At 51.7% G+C, this 19,517-nt stretch overlaps 5 protein-coding genes across 5 annotated transcripts; 3 read left to right on the top strand and 2 right to left on the bottom strand.

Moving 5' to 3' along the window:
- Positions 1 to 687: 687 nt before the first annotated feature.
- NEUTE1DRAFT_42033 (uncharacterized protein) lies at positions 688 to 1,314 on the top strand (the record flags this gene model as incomplete). Its single annotated transcript, XM_009851977.1, has 2 exons — positions 688 to 1,117; positions 1,253 to 1,314. 2 exons carry the CDS (start codon positions 688 to 690, stop codon positions 1,312 to 1,314), a joined length of 492 nt encoding a protein of 163 aa, XP_009850279.1.
- Positions 1,315 to 2,611: 1,297 nt separating this feature from the next.
- On the top strand, positions 2,612 to 4,259 carry NEUTE1DRAFT_42972 (uncharacterized protein; the record flags this gene model as incomplete). The annotated part of the gene is made up of 3 exons (XM_009852030.1): positions 2,612 to 3,022; positions 3,118 to 3,460; positions 3,652 to 4,259. 3 exons carry the CDS (start codon positions 2,612 to 2,614, stop codon positions 4,257 to 4,259), a joined length of 1,362 nt encoding a protein of 453 aa, XP_009850332.1.
- Positions 4,260 to 4,765: 506 nt separating this feature from the next.
- Positions 4,766 to 5,239, bottom strand: NEUTE1DRAFT_138166 (uncharacterized protein; the record flags this gene model as incomplete). The annotated part of the gene is made up of 1 exon (XM_009853166.1): positions 4,766 to 5,239. One exon carries the CDS (start codon positions 5,237 to 5,239, stop codon positions 4,766 to 4,768), a length of 474 nt encoding a protein of 157 aa, XP_009851468.1.
- Positions 5,240 to 7,395: 2,156 nt separating this feature from the next.
- Positions 7,396 to 14,679, bottom strand: NEUTE1DRAFT_82868 (acetyl-CoA carboxylase; the record flags this gene model as incomplete). Its single annotated transcript, XM_009853165.1, has 3 exons — positions 7,396 to 14,126; positions 14,189 to 14,454; positions 14,518 to 14,679. The coding sequence occupies 3 exons, from the start codon at positions 14,677 to 14,679 to the stop codon at positions 7,727 to 7,729; spliced, it is 6,828 nt and encodes a 2,275-aa protein (XP_009851467.1).
- A 3,018-nt stretch (positions 14,680 to 17,697) lies between these two features.
- NEUTE1DRAFT_110545 (uncharacterized protein) lies at positions 17,698 to 18,243 on the top strand (the record flags this gene model as incomplete). The annotated part of the gene is made up of 2 exons (XM_009853164.1): positions 17,698 to 17,984; positions 18,018 to 18,243. The coding sequence occupies 2 exons, from the start codon at positions 17,698 to 17,700 to the stop codon at positions 18,241 to 18,243; spliced, it is 513 nt and encodes a 170-aa protein (XP_009851466.1).
- Between the last annotated feature and the right edge of the window lie 1,274 nt (positions 18,244 to 19,517).

Raw genomic sequence — 19,517 nt, 5'->3', positions numbered from 1 at the left:
GTGCCTGCGATCATGATACACGGAACGAGTTCCGGCTCCAAGTATGGTGGGAAAGGCCTGAGCCCAAATTATCCCAAGTGGCTTGAGAAGAATAAAAGTTCCAAAGCTCACACGTATTTTGATGAAGACCCCCCGGACGATGACCTCTCCCCGGACAGCTCTGCTTTTGATATCCCGAACATCGGACTCACAGTCGCTTTGTCGCCTTGAGATACCCCTTGGCCAACCTGATATTCCAACATCCAGTCACCAAAAGAAATTATCTAACAGCCTACCTCTGTCAAGCCCAGACCTAGAGCCGCATTATCATCATCATTATCAGACAAAGAGGACTCTATCATCGGATCCAAGCCGGACCAAACGATCGAGTAGAAAGGATGTTGGCGTCAGCATCAAGCAAGGTATTACACCCACCTACTACCAATGTCAATTTCCCACCATCTCCCTTTGTTATCACCAAGGGCCAACTTGGTGTTGGCAGGATGAGATTATCCTCCTTCACCTATGTCTCTCACGGTTGTCAAAGTATAAATCAAGAGATGGAATCCAGAGACTTGACACTACCATCCCCAACCTCAGTAGAATCATCTCACCGCATTAACTTCACGCAAGCGATCTTTAGAGAACTCAACTGACCAGACATCAACACATCAGCATCACATTGCACCAACCCACCATCGTCCCAAGATGTCCACTTCAACCTCCGGCGGAGCTTCCTTTGTCGTCCAACCTCCCGAGTTCATTCTAACCAAGCAAAACATCAAGATCCTCGCCGTCGTTCGATACGGGCCCTTACCTTCTACGCTACTTCCAGAGGACCTCCACGCCTTCTTCTGCCTCGGAGACCCGACCACCAATAAGCCTTTGGCAGACATAAGCGTACGCCCAGTCCAAACGGGCCAGGGCCTGGCCGTCACCGGTGTGGCTCTCCCTGGGGAAGAAGATGGGCACGGGGCACCATACGCCTTTTTTCTCTTTCACAACGCCAAGTTTCTCAAGGAGGGTACCTATAAGATGGGCGTTTCAATCAATGAGGATAAGATTGACGTGACCAATCTGGCGCAGCTTTGGTCGAGGGAGTTTACGGTGGGCGAGGTGGCGGGGGATATGAGACGTTGTGAGTTCCCTGCGTATCTTCTGGTATCGCATAGAGAGATGGCCTACTGCCCACTTAGAAAATTATTGGGTGGGCTGAGGGGGCAGTGTCTCTAAACTAGTTGATTAGTTGCTGACTAGATCTTTTGTGTTGAAGCTCCCGATGAACAACGGATAATCGACAAGCTTAAGGATGCCGGGGTTTTTGGTGCGAACTAGAGTCTATGGTTTTATCGGATTAGACCTTTGCCTCTCCTTGTTGCTGGAAGGCTGGAAAGTGCCTGAACGAGAAGCCAATTCAAACAGCACTATTTGTCGTACGGTGCTGGGTCAGGATTCGTGGAGTTCTTCAAGGCGTCATACGGTGTTTCCAATGGACTTGCTACGAATAACTACCGAGAGGCAAAGTTGGAAATTTTATGGGTTGACCTAGGTACACTAAGTTTCATGGGATCGGGAGGATTTTTGGGTTACGTTGGGCTAAGGCCGGCTGGCACGGCTACCTATGTATTGGGTGACGATGGTGCAGAGGGTGTCGTGATCAACCTTGATACCGTCTCATACGGCTGATAGAATAGGATTAATTGAGGCTGGGCCTTTTACTTCCTATTGCTCAAGTTAATGTCCTGTGGCTGGAAATAGATACTTCCCGTATCGGAACCAGATTTCGTGGTTGGTCACAAATGATAGGGTGATCGCGAAATGAGATGCAATCATATCAGGGACCCGTCATTGCAAGGTGACGATCTGTTAGTAGAGTAACTCGGACACCCATTGAGCTCTTTGCCCCGCCCCTCTCAAGCACTGCAGCTACGGAATCGACATCATCACACCTTGACAATTCAGATCACAATAAAATATAGTCTACGCATTAAAAAGCTTGGAAAGTTTTACTCGGTCATTCGTTATATAAAGATACTTCAACTTCCTTTTCCCACCGAAATTTCTCCAATTATATACGCTACTCGAGGCAATCAGCGTCAAAACTGGCCGTGACTTCTTGTTTCCTATCCACTCGTTCGGCAGGCATCCACGACGCCGGTCCTTCCCTTCTATATATACATCACTCGCACCAAATTTCCCCTCCTTCAGTTCTCCTCTCGCCACAATAAGAATGAGCAGTATCTTACATTCCATTAACTCAACAGCGCAAAGCTATTATCTGTAGGTAGGTACCCTATGCCGATTATCCCCCAAAGCCATAACTCAACCGCTAACCCAGCCGTGCAACGGAAGACTCGGTGCGCCAAGTAATCCGCCCCCTTGACCCACGTGCAATAGGCCTATCCTATTCTCTCTTCCTGTCGTCTGCCCGGTCCTAGCACAATCCTGCTTTCATCCCGGAGTATCTACCTTCTCTGCGTACTGGCTGCTCACATCCGTCACTTTACCGTTATCCTCCTAACCTCTAATTAAGATTTCTGCTCAAGTTTTTTCCGTCTCTTTGACACTTACTCGCAGTTCTGTTGATCCTCCTCGCTATCGAGATCAAAAGTATTTATCCATCTTTACAACCATGGAAAAACTCCCCCAAGAGGTCATCGACCAGGTTGCCCACCATCTCTTCCCAGTCCTTTTCACAGCGTGGGACAACATCGCAACTCTCAACGCAAGACAGCAGGAAGCAACATGGAGGCAACGCGACTCAGTGAGCGCGGCAGCTTATGCCACCATTTCACTTCCGTGGCAACGTGCCATCGAGAAGAAAATGTTCACACTTGTCAAAATTCGGTCACCGAATGATGAACTCAAGTTGAGACAGATTATGGCCCGCAACCCCCATCGCCGTAACTCCGTTCGCTACATCAAATGCAACATCAACCTCGACTACCTTGACAGAGCCACACATACACCCTTTCCAGTTGTTAGCGACCGAGGAGTTATTTCCACAATTGGGAGCATCCTCCGACTTGTCAACCTCATTCGGGTGAGTGAAAGGAAGCTGATGAGGTTCATCGTCTTCTGGTCTTGAAGGTTCCATGTTTAGTTCCAATACTGACCGTCCTAATACCTCTACCTTAGCCGAGTTCCCTTGCTTCTCCAATGCCCGAAGCACCGTTGTTTCTCCAAATCAACATCGTCAACTTACGCCCGCTGTTGGGAGCGGAGAGAGGAAATTGGGGAGCGCCGTCGGATATCAATAATTTGCCGACGTGCCCGGGTGTGACACATCTACAGATCACACATGACGAGGATATAAACCTAAGGTTGACAAGGCCACGCAAACATGTCTTTTTGGAGCCAACAGAGGTTCCACCGGTATGGATGTCGGACATCTTGACCAAATTTCCAACAGTCGATGACGTTGTTTGGGAACTGCACGAGTTCCTGGACCAAGGCCAGCAAAGGACAAAACATCGTACAGGTATGTGGGAGTGTTTCATGGTTAAAAGGGCACTGTTACTGACGCAAAGACCTATCTACTAGGCATTTGTGAAGCTCTTCATGGCGAGGTGTTTAAGAACCTATCATCCCTTTCGCTGTGGGTCGGGCCTTTCAACTACGAGTCGTTTGCTCTGCGAGAGTTCCTGAAGACACCTCTAACCCAGTCTGAAGGTGAACGTGAAGAAACCCTCAACGTAGCAATCCGCACATTATCCCAACAGCTGGTTTCCCTACAAATCATCGGGATATTCACAGTGACCCCCGACTTCAACAACTTGATGGTGGCAATGGCCCAGGGCATGCTCAACATGCCCAAGCTTCAACAGCTCGATATCAGCTTCCGCTTCCCCCCATTCAACACGGGCAAACCCATCGACAAGCGTCGGTTCAAGGACCTAAACGGCGATGATTCCACTTCGCTTCTTTTTCACGTCATTCGTTACCGCCGGGCTTCAAGCGAGTGGTTGGAGCTCGCTGACTGCAAGGAAGCCAAGGAATTGTATTGCAATCTTGATCTTTTTGACAGCAAGCGCTTGTATAGCCGCCTCCGTCAAGAGTTCGGAAAGTTCCATTTACTACCTGTTTATTGGCGTCCTTTCCCGGAGCAAGCGGTCCGGAACTGGAATATCTTGCATAGGAGGATCAAGGGGGTGATTCCTCTCTTGGAATGGAGGAGCAATTATGCTAACCCGGAGCCCTGCAAAGTTGAACCGAGAGGGGGAATATGGCCCTACGCGGAAAGGGAGAGGAGAAGAAGAAGCAGAAGCGCGGTGCCATAGTGAGGGGAGTGTAGCTACCTCTGGGTAGATATAGCTCTACCTAGGTAGGTATCTATTCCGCGGTCATTAGTGGTCAGCGAGGTCAAGTTCTTTTGGGAAGGGGGTGGCAGTACCAAGTGGAATTTACCTACGTACCTACTGCAACTTCAGGCGCCGACGCTGATGAAGAAATCCTTTGGGTTCGACCTCGACGGACATAGCGAGTCCTCAACTTGAACTACCTAGGTAATCTGCAACGCCGCGGGAATCTCCTGAGGGATGCATCAACAGGCTCGGTGGACGACGGTCAATCTGCGGACGCCGAAGCGCCTCGGTGGTGAAAGAAGCAATAGGGTAGGAAGTAGGAAGTAGGACGTCTCAGGCAAACCCTCGACTCGACGACGACTCTGACTTCGGGACATTCCTACCTAGGTAGGTAGTCCTAGGAATACCAGGTGGCTTGTCCCATCGCACAATAAAAAGGTCACCTGCTCACCCATTCGACTGGCCCATTCTCTTGCTCCTCTTCACCTCAAGTACCACCACTTCCTGCTCTTCCCGCCCACCACCGCATCCGTCTTCTTAAGCACCGACCTCACGCGCACCCCCGGAAATCCCTTCCCTGTAGCCGGTCTTTCCAAAGGATCCGTCCAACGAACCCCCTTCTTCTTCTTTCCATCCTGCTGCTGCTGCTGTTCTTCCACCTCGCGTGGGTAATAAGGCGTGGGCGCTCGAACTAGAGGTAGGAAATTTGATTCCCTCGGAACATGAACCTGCTCAAGCAGTGCATGTGATTTGTTGTCGTCTTTTGGGTGCATGGTGATTATGCCTTCGCAGCGGTAGCGTTCGACTAGTAGTGAATGAGATGATAATTCTCGGTGGCGGGATGAACGGATGGTATGTGGTGCTTCGATGATCTTGACCTTTTTCTTTTGGGCGTGAGAATGGAGGAGGAAGTTGAGCTCTGCTCTAGCTGGGGAGAGTGTTATGGGGTGAGACATTTGGAATTGATGTCAACCTAATTAGGTAGGCTTCCGAATTGCTGGGAGGACGTGATTTCGCTTGGGGTGCAAGATTGGTTTGTCGCAGGTTGGCAGATGCGAGTTCTGTTGTCTTGTAATAATAGGTACTGTAAGAACACAACTGTTGGAAGGTATCGATCGACGGATTATTGAATGAGACGGAATAATCAAGAGGTCAAGGTCGCTGTCTCCCTGACGGTGAAGAATAGCAACTTAACGGACTTGGAGTGAATTAAAGTGAGTCTGTATGTAGGGCGTTTGAAGACGAATAGAACAGTATATAGAACGTGTGAAAAGGTAGTAGACAAGTGGAAGTAAAGATAAGGATAAGTGTCTAAGACATATTGCTTCTTTTTTGAGGTTTCCTGCAAGGCACATTCTTTAAATAGACATTTTCAATCTATACGTCATTGAGTAATAAGACCGTTTGCACTTGCCCTGAAATCGTTATTCTTCGACCGTTCTAATACTAAGGTAGTCTCACTATTCCTATATGTCAACTATACCTCTCGAGTCAACAAAGAATTCAAAAACAAAGTTGTAGAGTTCTTCGCAGTCTTCTTATAATCATTACCTAGGTAGCAAATCTACTTCGAAAGTCAAAAACGTCACATTTTGTGCTCTCCAATATCTTACGTATGCCTTCAATCGACTGACGTTAACGCTGGAACTTGACTGCCAAGATTGACGTCTGGATTTTTCTCCGGGTTTTCTTAAAAGGTTGGTCTGGATCATAAACCGGACCTTTTGTCCGGATCGGATTTTTTTGGTCCGCTTATATAAATAGATGTTCAACATGCTTTAATGTTTTGTTTTCAATCTTGTTTATGTCTATCATTGTTGTAATCTATCCAATACATAACATGTAAAAACTGACGAGAACCCTCACTACCACTATCTCACAAGAACTCTATAGGAGTATCTGAATAAGGTCAACTGTTGCTATAGTTGTCAGCATAGCAAGTACAGGTCGAACTTGGCAGGAAAACTAGTAAGGCTACGAAGGTGATGACAGGGAAGTGGTCAAATCCCTTTGGGCCGTGTTCGTTACCGCGGGATAAAGTTAGGAGATATCCAGATTTGCAGGGTTCGGATCGCAGTAAGCTTACTGCCGTACTGCGCTCGTGTAGCGTTCGTTAAATAATTTTTATTTTTATGTAAATCGCTGCAATTACCTGCAACTACTTGTACTTTCTCCAAATCGTCGATTTGGCCAATTAGAGGGCTAAAATCTTCTTATTTCTTAACCGTTTTGCTTATTGCTGTACTGCTCGATTTTGAGCAGTATAGTAGTAAGGAACGTAGTAAGAACTACTTATAGTGTTCTACCCCTTATAAATATAGGGGGTCGCCGTCGTAAAGCGCCTCCCTCTCCTAAACCTCTCTTTAGAAAAAAAAAAAAAAAAAAAAAAAAAAAAAAAAAAAACCCTTTTTTTCTAAAAGATAATAAATGAGGCTATTCCCAATTAAAATCTACCATTTAGACTACACAGTATTTTACACAATATATATACTGTGGTTGTTAAAAAGAGTATGGTAGATGAGAAAGGAAGAGTTGAAAAGATGACTACGGGGGGGAGGCCATTGGTTATATATACCGAACAGAGCTCAGTAATGAGCTCTCTTGGCATACCTTAAAGCTGCCTTAATGTTGCAGGAGTGCAGCTGCAGACCCTGCACAGTAATGCAGAGGTTAAGGCCAAAACCTTAACGCGGTAACGAACACGGCTTTGTTCAACACAAGCAGAACACTCAACGACAAGGACGCTGACAGTAGCACATGCTGTACGAAAATGACCCCAGCTCAATCTATCGACCTATTTATTTCAGCTACGCACGAAAACCCTTCATTAAGAGGAACCTAGTTCCAATAAGTATCAATGACTAGTCGTCGATGATTCGAAAACGCGACGTACAATCCAAAAGATGGCGACTAAGAATAAGATGCGGCCTTAACTCATTTCGTGGGGTATTTAGTAACAATCTGTTAGTACGGTAACGTAAATGCAAAGGAGCCGATTGGGAGCTTGCACCAGCCAGGCTGAGCCTGTTGTGCTGGAGCGGGCAATCCATCCAACATCAGAGCGCTCGACATCTCAGCATCGGCTAACATCACGACAAAGCAAGATCCAAAGTTGGTTAATCGATTCATGTTGCTAGCAATAACTACACAACTACCGATATGCAAATAATAATGACTATTGCCGTCCTATTCCATTCGCTTGTTCGCCCAAGTGGGATACCAGGTAGGTTTGAGCGCCCTCCAACGCTCAATCCACCGTGATATCTACCATATTTGTATTCTCATAACTCCTTTTATAACCGCTCGATAAGAAGAAAGAACCCATAAGAGAGATCATGATATAAAAACTTGTAATACGTCTCCACCTCAACTCCGACCATGCCTCAAAAAATGCCATCTCTACCGTCTCTAAACCTCCCAACTTCTTCCACCCTCAAACGAATCTAGAGAGTAGTAAGGTACTTGACGACCTTCTCTCTCTCCTCAACAGGCATAACGCTCAGGATATCACGGACACCCTTCCAGGCAGCGTCATCAGAGCCCTTGGAGGCAGCGCGGATAAGGTCGCGCATCTCCGAGGTGATCGCCTCGGCCTTGAGGGCATCGATCTTAGTCTGGACCAGGTGGCGGTTCTCCTCGTACCAGACGGCAACCTCGCGGTCGGCGGTGTCGAACTTCTCAATACCGCTCCAGGCCTGGAGAAGCTGGAGGTGACGGGCGCGCTCCTTGGTCGAGTTAGCAGTGAGAGCCTTGCTTGGGGCACCGCCAGGGGTAGTAGCCGAGATGATGCGACGGAGAATGTACTCCTCATTGAGTCTTCTGCGCACACGCCAGTAGAAGAAGCGGCGGGCGTTCTGCCACTCAAGGACCTCGCGAATGACACCCTTGGCCTTCATGCGACCAGCGCGATCGTGGAGATCAGCAAACTGCACGCTGATCTGAGCATAAACGGGCAGAAGCTGCTGCTCGCGCTCAGTCATCTTTTGCTTGATCGCATCAGACTCCTCCTTGGGAAGGCTGGCATCGGCGCTCTGCCTCTTGAGGTCGGCATAGACGGGGTCGAGGCGGGCCATGGTCTCAAGCTGCTTGTCCTTGCGGTACTTGATACCAATAATACCCTCAGGCTCCAAAACACCACCGCGAGCATCCACATCAGCATACATCTCCATGGCGACAGGGTTGATGGTGGGATCGACGACGACCCACGAGCCACCACGAAGCTCGCCGAAGGGAGGAATGTAGATGAAGACAGGCTGCTCGAACTTGACAAGGGCGTCGACGATGAAAGAACCGTACTTGAGGACCTCGTTGTACATGTCGCGCTGACCACCAGAGAAACCACGCCAGTTGGCGAGGATCATGAGCGGAAGCTGCTCGCCATTGTTGAAGTCGTTAATGGCCTGGGCGGTCTTGAAGGCGGAGTTGGGGTACCAGACACCACCAGCCTCGTTGGCCACCTGCTCGATCGAGTCAGGGTTGGCGGGATCGGCAGGAGTGATGTTCTCAACAGAGCGGGTCTCGACAGCGATGACACCCATGGGGATACCGCCAAGGCGAGCGCGACCAACGACGACAGTCCTGGCCCATCCACCAAGGGTCTCGACGAAGGAGTCCTTGTCGAAGAGACCGGGCTGGTAGCCGTTCTCGTCCTCCTTGCCACCAATCATCCACCTGACGTCGTAAGGCTGCTTCTGAGGCGGGGTGTAGACAACGTCACGATCCCAAGTGTCGACACTGACGCTGATAGGCACAGGGTTATTGCGCTTGTCAGGGACAAACGACATCCACTCGACGATCTTGGAGACACCAGCAAAGTCATCGTTGGCGGTCAAGTGGGAGACACCGTTGCGGTACATGATCTGAGTACCACCAAGCTGCAGGTTGGAGGTGTAGACCTGGCGACCCAAGACGTTATTGAGGGCAGGGGCACCAGTGAGAATGATGGGCTGGCCCTCAATCTGGACAGCACGCTGACCAAGACGGACAAGGTAAGCACCAATACCAACGGAGCGGCAGGTGACGAGCGTGCAAGTAAAGATATCGTTGTAGGCCCTGCTGGTGGCACCGGCAATGAGACCGGAGCCACGCAAGCACTCAACACCGAGACCATCCTCAGCACCAACGATCGTGACAATCTTGTGGCGCTTCTCGTCTCCTTCGGTAATCTCCTCGGTGATGACAGTGTTCTCGAAGCGCTTCTTGCCCGCATCGTCGAGGTAGAGGTACTTGAAGCCAGCCTCGGGCTTGCTGGGGTCGTTCCAGGCAACACTGAAGTGAGGCATAAGCTCGGTAGCGAGACCCAAGCGGGCACCCGAGTTGGCGGACAGGTAGATGCGAGGAATACCCAGCTTACGGGCAAGCTCAGTGCACTTGAAGAAGAAGTTGTCCTCCTTGGGGCCGAAAGAGCCGATATTGAAGGTGATGTCGTTGGCGACAACAACGAACTTGCGACCGTTGGGGTACTCGGGGGTTCTCGCACGGATGAGCCATCCAACCATGCCGCAAGTGTTGGTGCCAGGCTCACGCGAGACCTCGATCAAGTTGTCGTGGTCATCAAGCACGAGCTCGCTGAACTCAATGCACTCGCCAACAGGGGGCTGCTTGTCGGCAAGAGACGAGTCCATCCGGACAGCCTTGGCCCAGCTGTTCTGGATAGCCTGGCGGAAGAGCTCAGGGAAGTCATAGACGTACTGGGTGCCCATGAGGTGAGCCTTGTAACGCTTAGGCTGGAGCCAGTTCTTGGTGGGGTAAGGCGTGTTGACCGGCAGCAAGTGCATGGAGCCGATCTTGGTGGTGCCACCGATGGAATGGAACACCCACTCGCCCTTCTCAGACTTGCGCTCGGCGTAAAGCTCGACCTGGATGACATAGCCGGAGGTGTTGGTGATGATAACACGCAACGGGTAGGGCATGCCAGTAGCAGGGTCAGTGCAGATGATGCGAATCTCGACCTGGGCAACACGGAGGCGCCAGCCGCGAGGGCCGAAGCGGTCAAGGAAGCCCTGAAGGGAGTGCTCAACTTCCTCGGGCTGAAGCTGGAAGACCGGAGTGAAGTTCAAGAACATGTGGTTGAGATCGGAATTGTTATTGCCGATAATCTCAAGAGCATCGAAAATGTCGTTGATGACGCGATCGGCCTCCGAGATGAGGTATTCGGCAGTAGGAATCTCGTCCCTCAGACGGCCAGGACGAATGACAGCGCGAGTGAAGTAGCGCTTGTCGGTCTCGACACCCTTGCCAATCGCCTCGTACACATGAATGTTCTTGTTCTCGGTGAAGACAGGCTTGATCTTGAACTTGGACAGACGTCCGAGCTCGAGCTGGAACGCAAGAGCAGGCTCGCTGTGACGGATGCTATCGTCCTCAACGTACTCAGGGCCACGGAAAGTGAAGTAGCCAGGGTAGGAGCCATCGTTGCGACCACAGACGAATGTGATGCGGCGGACCCGGCGGGCAAACAGGTCCTCCCTGTGTTGGTGCACAAGAGGAAGAATATCCTTAAGAATCTCCTCGTCGCTGCGACCCTCGGCATCACGGACGGCAACGTTGACGACAGCGGAGAGCTCGTCAAAGGTCTCCAGGCGCTGAAGAGGAGGTCTGCGCTTCTCGTTGAGATCGGGAATCACGCTGTTTCTCTTGCGGGCTCCGAGCACGGGGAGCTTCTCGAGAGCCCTACTGAGGAGCTCATCCGCATCATCCAAGAACTTGCAGGGAATGATCACACCCTTGCGGGTAGGCTCATCCTGAGTCTTGTGGGAAAGGTAGGACATATCGCTGATAGAGCTGATGCGCTTGAAGGTGCTGTCCACAGGTGTACCCGGGGTGGAGGGGGCAGCGGACTGGATGGGCAGGCCGAACTCGGAGTGGCCAAGCTTGCGCAGAGAGAAATCCCAGGACAAGAAGGAAGGAGTCTCGGTCTCATCGGTGTGGTACTCAATCTTCTTCAGAACGTAAGCACGGTAGGCGCGGCGCACATAGACCTCAAGGGCAGCGAGGGACACCCAAGGATCCTCGTGGGCAAAGAAGAGGGTCAAGACATCGAAGACGGTGTACTTGGAGTCCACAACCTCCTTGATGATGTCCAAGCTAGGCTCACGGTGATCCCAGCCAGTCTCACCGTAGCGAGACTCGACAACAGAGGAGCGAAGAATGTGCTCCATCTGAGCGGTTCTCTCCTCGAGAGAGGGCAGGGCGCACTGGATCAAGATCTCACGAGCCTTGAGGGAAACCTTGGCAGTCTGACGAGACTCGAGCTCGGCAAGCTTGCGAAGGACGGGACGGAGATACTTGCTGACGTTGCCAACGTTGGGCTTGTTCGGGCGGTACTCGTCCAGAATCGCGAGGATGAGCGAGTTCTTGGCCGCTACCCTGCTGTGAGAGAGAACAGTCTGGGTGACCTTCTTGATGTCCTCCTTGTTCTCATCACGCAGCTTGAGGATAACCTCCTCATCCTGCAGACGACGGCCAGAAAAGAGACGCTCGACCTCGACGTAAGAAGTAAGGAGATCGCGAATGACATTGAGCTCATGGACCTTCTGGCCCTCAGAGTACTGGTCGATGACGGTGGTGAGAGGGGCCAAAGTGGTCTTCAGCAGCTCAGCGTCGACCTTGGAGGCAACGTTCTCGTCCAGGAACTTCTGGAAGACCTTGCCGAGATTGCGGGCAGGGAACTCGGCTGAACGCGAAGAAGCCTTTTCGAGGACCTGAGTAAGTTGGGCGTCGAGCTTCTGAGGCATACGAGCATGAAGGGCTGAGAATTGAGCGGTGAACTCGCTGTAAGGGAGCTTGGGGTCACGAAGAACCTCAATCAGATCCTTCAGGGTCTGTTGCATGATGATCTGGTTGTCGTAGCCCATGAGGATGTTCTGGAGAGTGTCATAGAGAAGGCGGAACCTCTGAGCGGGCTTGCTGCCGACAATAACAGGGGCACCAAACTCGGGAAGCTGGCCGAGGAAAGGCTGGGCCTGCTTGACACGGCTAGGATCATCGAGAGCAAGGATACCAAGGATGTCACCGGCCTCGAGAGTAGCGCCGGGCTGCTTGATAAGCTGGACGATACCATCCTCCTGGGCAATGAGAGGCATGTACATCTTCATGACCTCGACCTCAGCGAAGGTCTGGCCGGCGCTCACGTGTTCGCCGTTCTCGACGGTGTACTTGACGAGCTTACCGGGGGAGGGGGTGCGCAACTGGGTGGGATCGTTCTCCTGCTCCAGCAGACAGGTCTTGCTATCGACCGACATGCGGGTAGCAGCGACCTCTTCCTTCCAGTAAACATTGTGACTGCGACCGTTGAGAAGGATGAGGAGTCCACCATCGCTCAGAGCACGAACGCCGACGGTACACTTGGAGCCGTTGATGAAGAGATGGTAGCTATCGGCGCTCGACCTGGTGACGGTGAACTTATAGCGGTAACCCTCGTAGATAAAGTCGACGGGGAAGACAGTCTTGAGGATGTCCTTGGAGGGGACCTGACCCTTCTCAAGACCAGCACGGTACTCGGTCATGCAGCCTTCGCTCGCAATGTGGGCCTTGGTGACGGCACCGCAAACAACGGCCAGAATGGGGTCGGGACGCTCAGCAGTGAGCTTCTTGGAAATAAGCTCATCGAGCCAGCCGGTAGTGATGGTGTTCTCCTCGAAGGCCTCAGTCTCCAAAAGCTTGATGAGGTACTCGACGGTGGTACGGAAGTCACCGCGGATGCTCAATTCCTTGAGGGCAACGACCATGTGCTTTCGCGAGGCGGCACGGTTCTCGCCATAGGCAAAGATGTGACCGAACTGCGAGTCGGAGAAACTGTGAATACCACCGGCAGAACCGACGGAGAAGTAACCCCAGACGTTGGAGCTCGAACGGAAGTTGAGATCGTGCAACACACCGTTGGATGGCTTGAAGCCCTCACCGGGATCCTCGGAGGTGATACGGCAGGCAGTGGTGTGGCCCTTGGGGGTAGGCCTGCGCTGGGTCTTCTCGGACTCGGGGTTCTTGAACTCGAAGTCGATCTCGCTAGCAGTCCTGGGGTCGACGCCGTAGAGCAGTCTGATGTCGCGGATGCGGTGGAGGGGAATACCCATGGCAACCTGGAGCTGAGCAGCCGGAAGGTTGACACCACTGACCATTTCAGTGGTAGGATGCTCGACCTGCAGACGGGGGTTCAACTCGAGGAAGTAGAACTTGTCATCGGCGTGGGAGTAGAGGTACTCGACGGTACCGGCCGAGACGTAACCGACGAGACGACCAAGACGGACAGCAGCCTCCTCCATGGCCTTGAAGGTCATGGGCTTGGCGATGGTGACGGGGGCCTCTTCGATAATCTTTTGATGTCTGCGCTGGACCGAGCAATCTCTGCCGAAGAGGGAGATGTTGTTGCCGTACTGATCAGCAAGAAGCTGAACCTCCAAATGCCTGGCGCTGTCGGCGAGCTTCATGATAAAGATGGGCGAGCCGGGAATTTCGCTAGCGGCAGCGTTGTAGAGCGACTCGAAGTTGTCCTCGTTGAGGACCTTGCGGATACCCTTGCCACCACCACCTTCGGAGGCCTTGATCATTACTGGGAAACCAATCTCCCTGGCCTTTTCCAGACCCTCCTGCCACGAGCTGACGCAGCCCTTGAGGTAAACGTCATCAGGAACCGTAACAATGCCATTGTCGTCGACCGTGACCTCGCTAACACCGGTACCAGACCAAGGGATACAAGGAACGTCGGCGTGCTGGGCAACAATTGTCGAGGAAATCTTGTCACCAAGGGAGCGCATGGCAGAACCCGGAGGACCAATGAAAACAATCTTTTTGGGGGAAGCCGCAAGGGACTCGGGAAGCTTGGGGTTTTCGGAGGCGTGACCCCTATTCGAACAGTCAGTATTTTCATGCCATCAACCCCAAAAGCAGGACTCTTGTCTACGCACCAACCAGCCCACACAGCGTGGACATCCATACGCTCGGCAATATCCACGATCAGCTCGACGTTGGCATAGTTGTGATTATTTGTGCCGCCGGGGACTTCAACGTAGTGATCAGCCATCCTGATGTAGTCGGCGTTGGCCTGCAGATCTTCGGGGGTGGCCATGACGGTGAACTTGATGGCGCGCTCGTCGCCGAATGTTTCGTAAGCCCATTTCCTTACTGAGCGAATCTCCTTGACGGCAGCAATACCGTTGTTGGCAATAAGGACCTGGAAAACAAGCAAATGTCAGCAAAATGTGCGTTGGACCGCCGGGAGAGCGAGGAAACGTACGTTGGTGATGACAGTGTGACCATCGTGGGAGGCCACAAAGTCCTTGACCTTGGAGGGAGGGGCATTCTCGAGCCTGTTACCGCCAATGAAATGGGGGGCCAGGTTGTGCTTGGCGGCATATGAAGCCTGGACGACGGCGTCACTCGCTGTTGTGTCCGCCATTTTGTCTGTAAATATGTGGTGTTGTTTTGTCGAGTCGGAGGAGTCGTCGTCGTCGTGGATCGAATGCGGAGAGGAGGAAGCCGCTTTCAATGTTACACTCGGTCGATGTATACCTATTTTCCGAAACAGCCGAATTCAAGTATCGGTCAGTGGAGTGTTTCGGTTATTCAGCTCGGCTCAGCTAACAAATCGCCTGCAAAAAAAGAATGCTGCTGTCAGTTTCCAGCTCCTCGTCGGCAAAGCAAAGATGTGGTGTGGCAGAATGTCGTGAGGCGGGGCAGCTGGTGGTAATTAAGGGTTATGGTAGTGGAAAGAGACTGGAGTGGCAGGGTGGTGGATGCGGTGGTCGCATCAGCTTTGGTTTGTTGGGTATCGGGGAATTGGGGGTAGAGCGAGTCGAATTGTGTCCAGTCCAGGCACAAGCAGGAGGGGACTGGGAACATGCTGGCTGTGCTAATGGGCCGGTGCTCTGCCTGGGAGGGGGGAGTGAAGGGAGCTGCCTGCAGGTGCAGTGAATGCAGAGGAACACTCACCGAGTCAAGTTGTCGTGGAGAAGTTGGAAAGTGGGTGGAAAATTACGACAGAAGCCGCACGGGGTATCTCTGCAGGGATGTAAGGGGAAAGTGTGTGTCGTGCGATTGCTCGATCAATGTCGACGTCAACAATAAACAATCGAGGCTGCTTAGCAAGAGGCTGAGCAAGAAGGAGGAGGTGCAGCAAGAAAACTGAAGATCTTGAGCAAAGATGGATGGAGTGGTGCTGGCTGGAGGAGGGGGGATTTGCCGCACGCGATTGCCTTGGTCAAAAAGGTCTTGGTAGGTCAGGTAGAGAAGAGTGGGAGGAAGGAGGAGGAAGACGACGTGGAGGGACGACGAAATTCCTGAAGCTAAATTGGACGAGGACGGCAAGACCAGACCACAGGACCAGAGGGAGCGAGGAGGAGTGAAGGGACGAAGCAACCTGGAAGGAGGCGACCGGAAGAGGGCGACAGGAACCTTTTGATACTTGAAGCTGGAGGGGCAAGAGCGAGCAGACGGCCGTGAAAGATTCGTTGTAATGCCGCGGTATTGCATCCGAACTTTCCAAATGGGCGACTTCGAGACACAACTTTGCGGGTTTGATGGGAAAATCGCAGCCACAAGTGGGGCAATTGGGTACAGGTACACTACATGTACTTCCACTTCGATTGCGCCCACTCAACCTCAACTCCAAAACAATACTTACAAGGACCGAGAGCGAAACGGGATGAACTCGGACAACTAAAGTCAGCCCGTTCTCTTTCCGATAATGCATAAATACTTGATTCCCCCATCTCTTCCCTCTTGCTTCATCCTTCCAATCTCCTGGAGTTGAGTGGTCGCTGCTCTGATGTCCCCCACTGCGACATTTCAACCCCGCCAAATGGTATCGCTATCGAGGCCAATCTTGCCATTTGCTCCCGCCTGCCTATCCAAGGCGGTGGATGGCATCAAGGTGGGATTCGCCCTTCAGATTCGGCAAGGTTTGGGAACCTTTGGGGTTCAGTTCGTCAATTGGAGAAGCCAGGGGCAAGTGCCAAGCCGGTTCGCCCAAAAAAAAGGCGGAAAGGGAGGGAGGGGTGGATTTAGCCAAAGCGAAGCCAATTGTGGGTTCCAATTGAGAAGTGTCAGAAATCACCCAATCACGGACGTCGATTCTCACCCGAACGGGATCGTTGGGGAAGGCCCACTGCTCCAATCACAATGTCAGGAACCGAGGCGACTGCCCAACCACACCTTTGCCAATCGTCAGCTTCGTACGCCGAATACACACGACCTCCGTCGTTCTTACAGCTTTTTGCGGTGTCCACAAGTTCTCATGTAGCAATTGATTTGATTATTCTCGACATCTACACTACTTTGATAGACAAAAGACATTGATGTTGCTGCTTGGACTAACCCGGGAATCCCCCGCTACGTACCGATGGATGGTCCAGTCTTGTCTCACGAAGCATGGCGCAAAGTCCGGATGCAGTCATTTTCACGCCGCAGACGGACGTGATTCAGAGTCGCTGTAGTCATGACATTTGTGGCGGTCTGTTTTTTTCTACATTATTAGATGCCCTTCTGCTCTTGTCCTTCCATTGACTTCCATCTTCGTTTATATCAGCATGATGGCCCGCCTGTTTCTTGTCTTACGCCATATCGCAGCTCAGATGATGTCTCCATCACAACGCTTGCAGTCTTCCACACCCAACCTCCAGCCCACATCGCAATTTAAACACGGATCCAGCACAACACAACAACCGAATCATGGGGATCATGGACCTTAACTTCCCAAGTTGTCATTAGCTTGTCCGTGGGGCTCCGGTGTTCAAAAGACTGGCCGACCGAAAGCTGACGTCTGGTGCGACATGGGCGCATGTAACCTCCGGTCGATACCCCGGTGGAACGTGGGGAAATTGGCAAGACAATGGTTTGAAGAGGCCAACACAAGGACAACACTGGCGATGACAGGCTTCCAAAACGAACATTGGCGGCTGACTGAATGATATGCCCGTCCTCCCAATGAAGCTAACAGACATCGGTTTAGTCTCGTACATACGGCGCGCCAAAGTCAATGTCCGATGATGAAAAGTCACCGAAAGTGGTCACATAGGGTACGTGCTTATGTAGTCCATCTCCTCCATTCCGGGCTGTCAGGGACTCGGGGTGCACCTCCACCCCAAACCGAAGTGGCGTCGGTGGGTCACATGGTAACGGCATGTATGAAAATTACGATGAGATCTTCGGTACGTACCCCCAAGATTTGTTGGGTTCGCAAAAACCTTGTACGGAAACCCCCCGACAAGGCCGAACCTCCCCGCGTGAGACGGAGGGTTGAGCACGGAACAATTGAACGAGCCTCGCCTTGAAAACAACCAAAATATCTTCACCCACTGAGGGGTTGAACGGGACGACCAAGGATGTTCCGCTGGCGAGGTTCAGCGCCTTTTCAGGGGATCGGCACAGCAGCAAACGAAAATGTTAGTGCGGGCGCTGGGCCCCGCAGATCCCCAACATGTTGTCCGCGCCCGCGGGAACGGCACCCTTACATGGCCCTAACAAGTCTGCTTTTGCTGCCTTAAAATCAACCCTTTGGCCCGAGCGCACATTCGCTTCTTTTGTTGACGGCAAAGAGATCGAGTTTTGCCTTGATATCGAAATGGTTCTGACTCGCCAAAATGAGGGTATTGACAACTCAGTATATTGCACCCCCACAGCCATAGGCGCCTCCTCCGCAAAAGGGGGCGGTGTTTTAATCGATGCGCGGCTTGCTTTTCTGATCGGTGATCCGTGCGCAATGAGGTATGTGTACAGGCCAGAAAATTGATGCGGCAGGGGGGCTCCCGGACGTGCAGATTCGCCAACAGTTTCCTGGACCTGGGGACGTTGTTCAAAGCCCGCGGAATCCGAGGAAGAGACGAACGGTCTTTTCCACGAGCTTGATATTGACTTCACGGCTTTGGTTCGGTACTTGCCGAATTCCCTCAACAGCTCAACTCCTGGCCATACTTCCGAACGAGACAACAATATCCGTGCGACAACCACATCGGCGGCTTTTTGAGACTGGTGCGCCCAGCAAAAGAGCCCAGCAGATTGTGGATGGGAGACCCCCCCATGTCGGGCCGCCCCGTGATCCCTTGCATGTTCGTACCGTTCGCTCCCATCGAACACAGGGAGTAGAGGGATTTGCCGTTATGACTCTCCACGACCTCGTCATCCATTTTATCACAAACAATGACCCAGAAAACAGCCATCATCCATCAACAGCTTCAAATATCAAACGTCTCCAAAAATCATATGTACCTATTCCAGATCTTCTTCCCACACAGAGACTAACAAGGCCCGTCCCGACTTTGCGATGATGTCGTGTCGTTCATCCATCCCCTGGTCCCCCGGATTTTTAGGTTCGTCGTGACCCACTTTGCGTCTCTCACCTTGACATCAAAATCGTACGATTTTTTTTCTGTTTCTCTTCTGGCCCAGCCAGCCCTACCAACTACATACCTACAACCGCCCTCCCGGGACTTTCACATGCTGTTGAATGTGCAACACGCACGCGCGCGCGCGCGCGGGGGATAATGAATGGACAGAATTACGGTGAGAGTGTGGTTAGTTCAGCCCTACGAAACGAAATGTATGTAAACGTCGTCGAATGATGTGCAGTCGTCCGTCTTGGACTAAAAGAGAAATGTCACAATGACGAGCGACGATTAATTGAAGGTGATAAAGCCATGCGTTCGTACACGTACACGTACATGTGCACTACCTAGTGCTGCTGGTCGTCGTAGCTCGTGGCATGTGACAAGCGTTGGTAGTGTACGTACTTGTCACTCTCTAATAACGACACTACAATCTTTCACACGGAGGTTCTTCTATCTTCTGTCAGGGAATCATCATGGTGTACACGACAAATGTTGCTCTTCAGGAGTCAGTAAAGGGCGATGTTTAGGTACCGCTCACTCGTATTATCAATCATTATACAGGCACAGTCGCAGTGACGATCTTGGGCGTCGACTTTTCTCTCCTAATTGTCTCCGACATTGTGGATCCATATCATAGTAAAAAGTATTTTGTACAATCTGTGATCCCCTTAACTGCGATCGTAAAGCATTCACGACGAGGTTTATCCCACGCCACCACTCAACCAAACAAAACACTGTTTCGTCTTGCACAATCCAGTCCAACAACATACATAAGTGGCTAATCTGAAAAGCACAAGTACATACGACCATACCCACTGGAAAACTCGGGATCCCGTCCGCTCTCCCATAGATAAGCCAGTGAGGGCCAGACTAGTAGTTGGGTCGGTGACGACCAGCGAATCCCTGGTGTTGT

This window comes from Neurospora tetrasperma, assembly GCF_000213175.1.
Source record: "Neurospora tetrasperma FGSC 2508 unplaced genomic scaffold NEUTE1scaffold_3, whole genome shotgun sequence".
NCBI lineage: Eukaryota > Fungi > Ascomycota > Sordariomycetes > Sordariales > Sordariaceae > Neurospora > Neurospora tetrasperma.
This window is presented reverse-complemented; position numbering and strand designations above follow the sequence as displayed.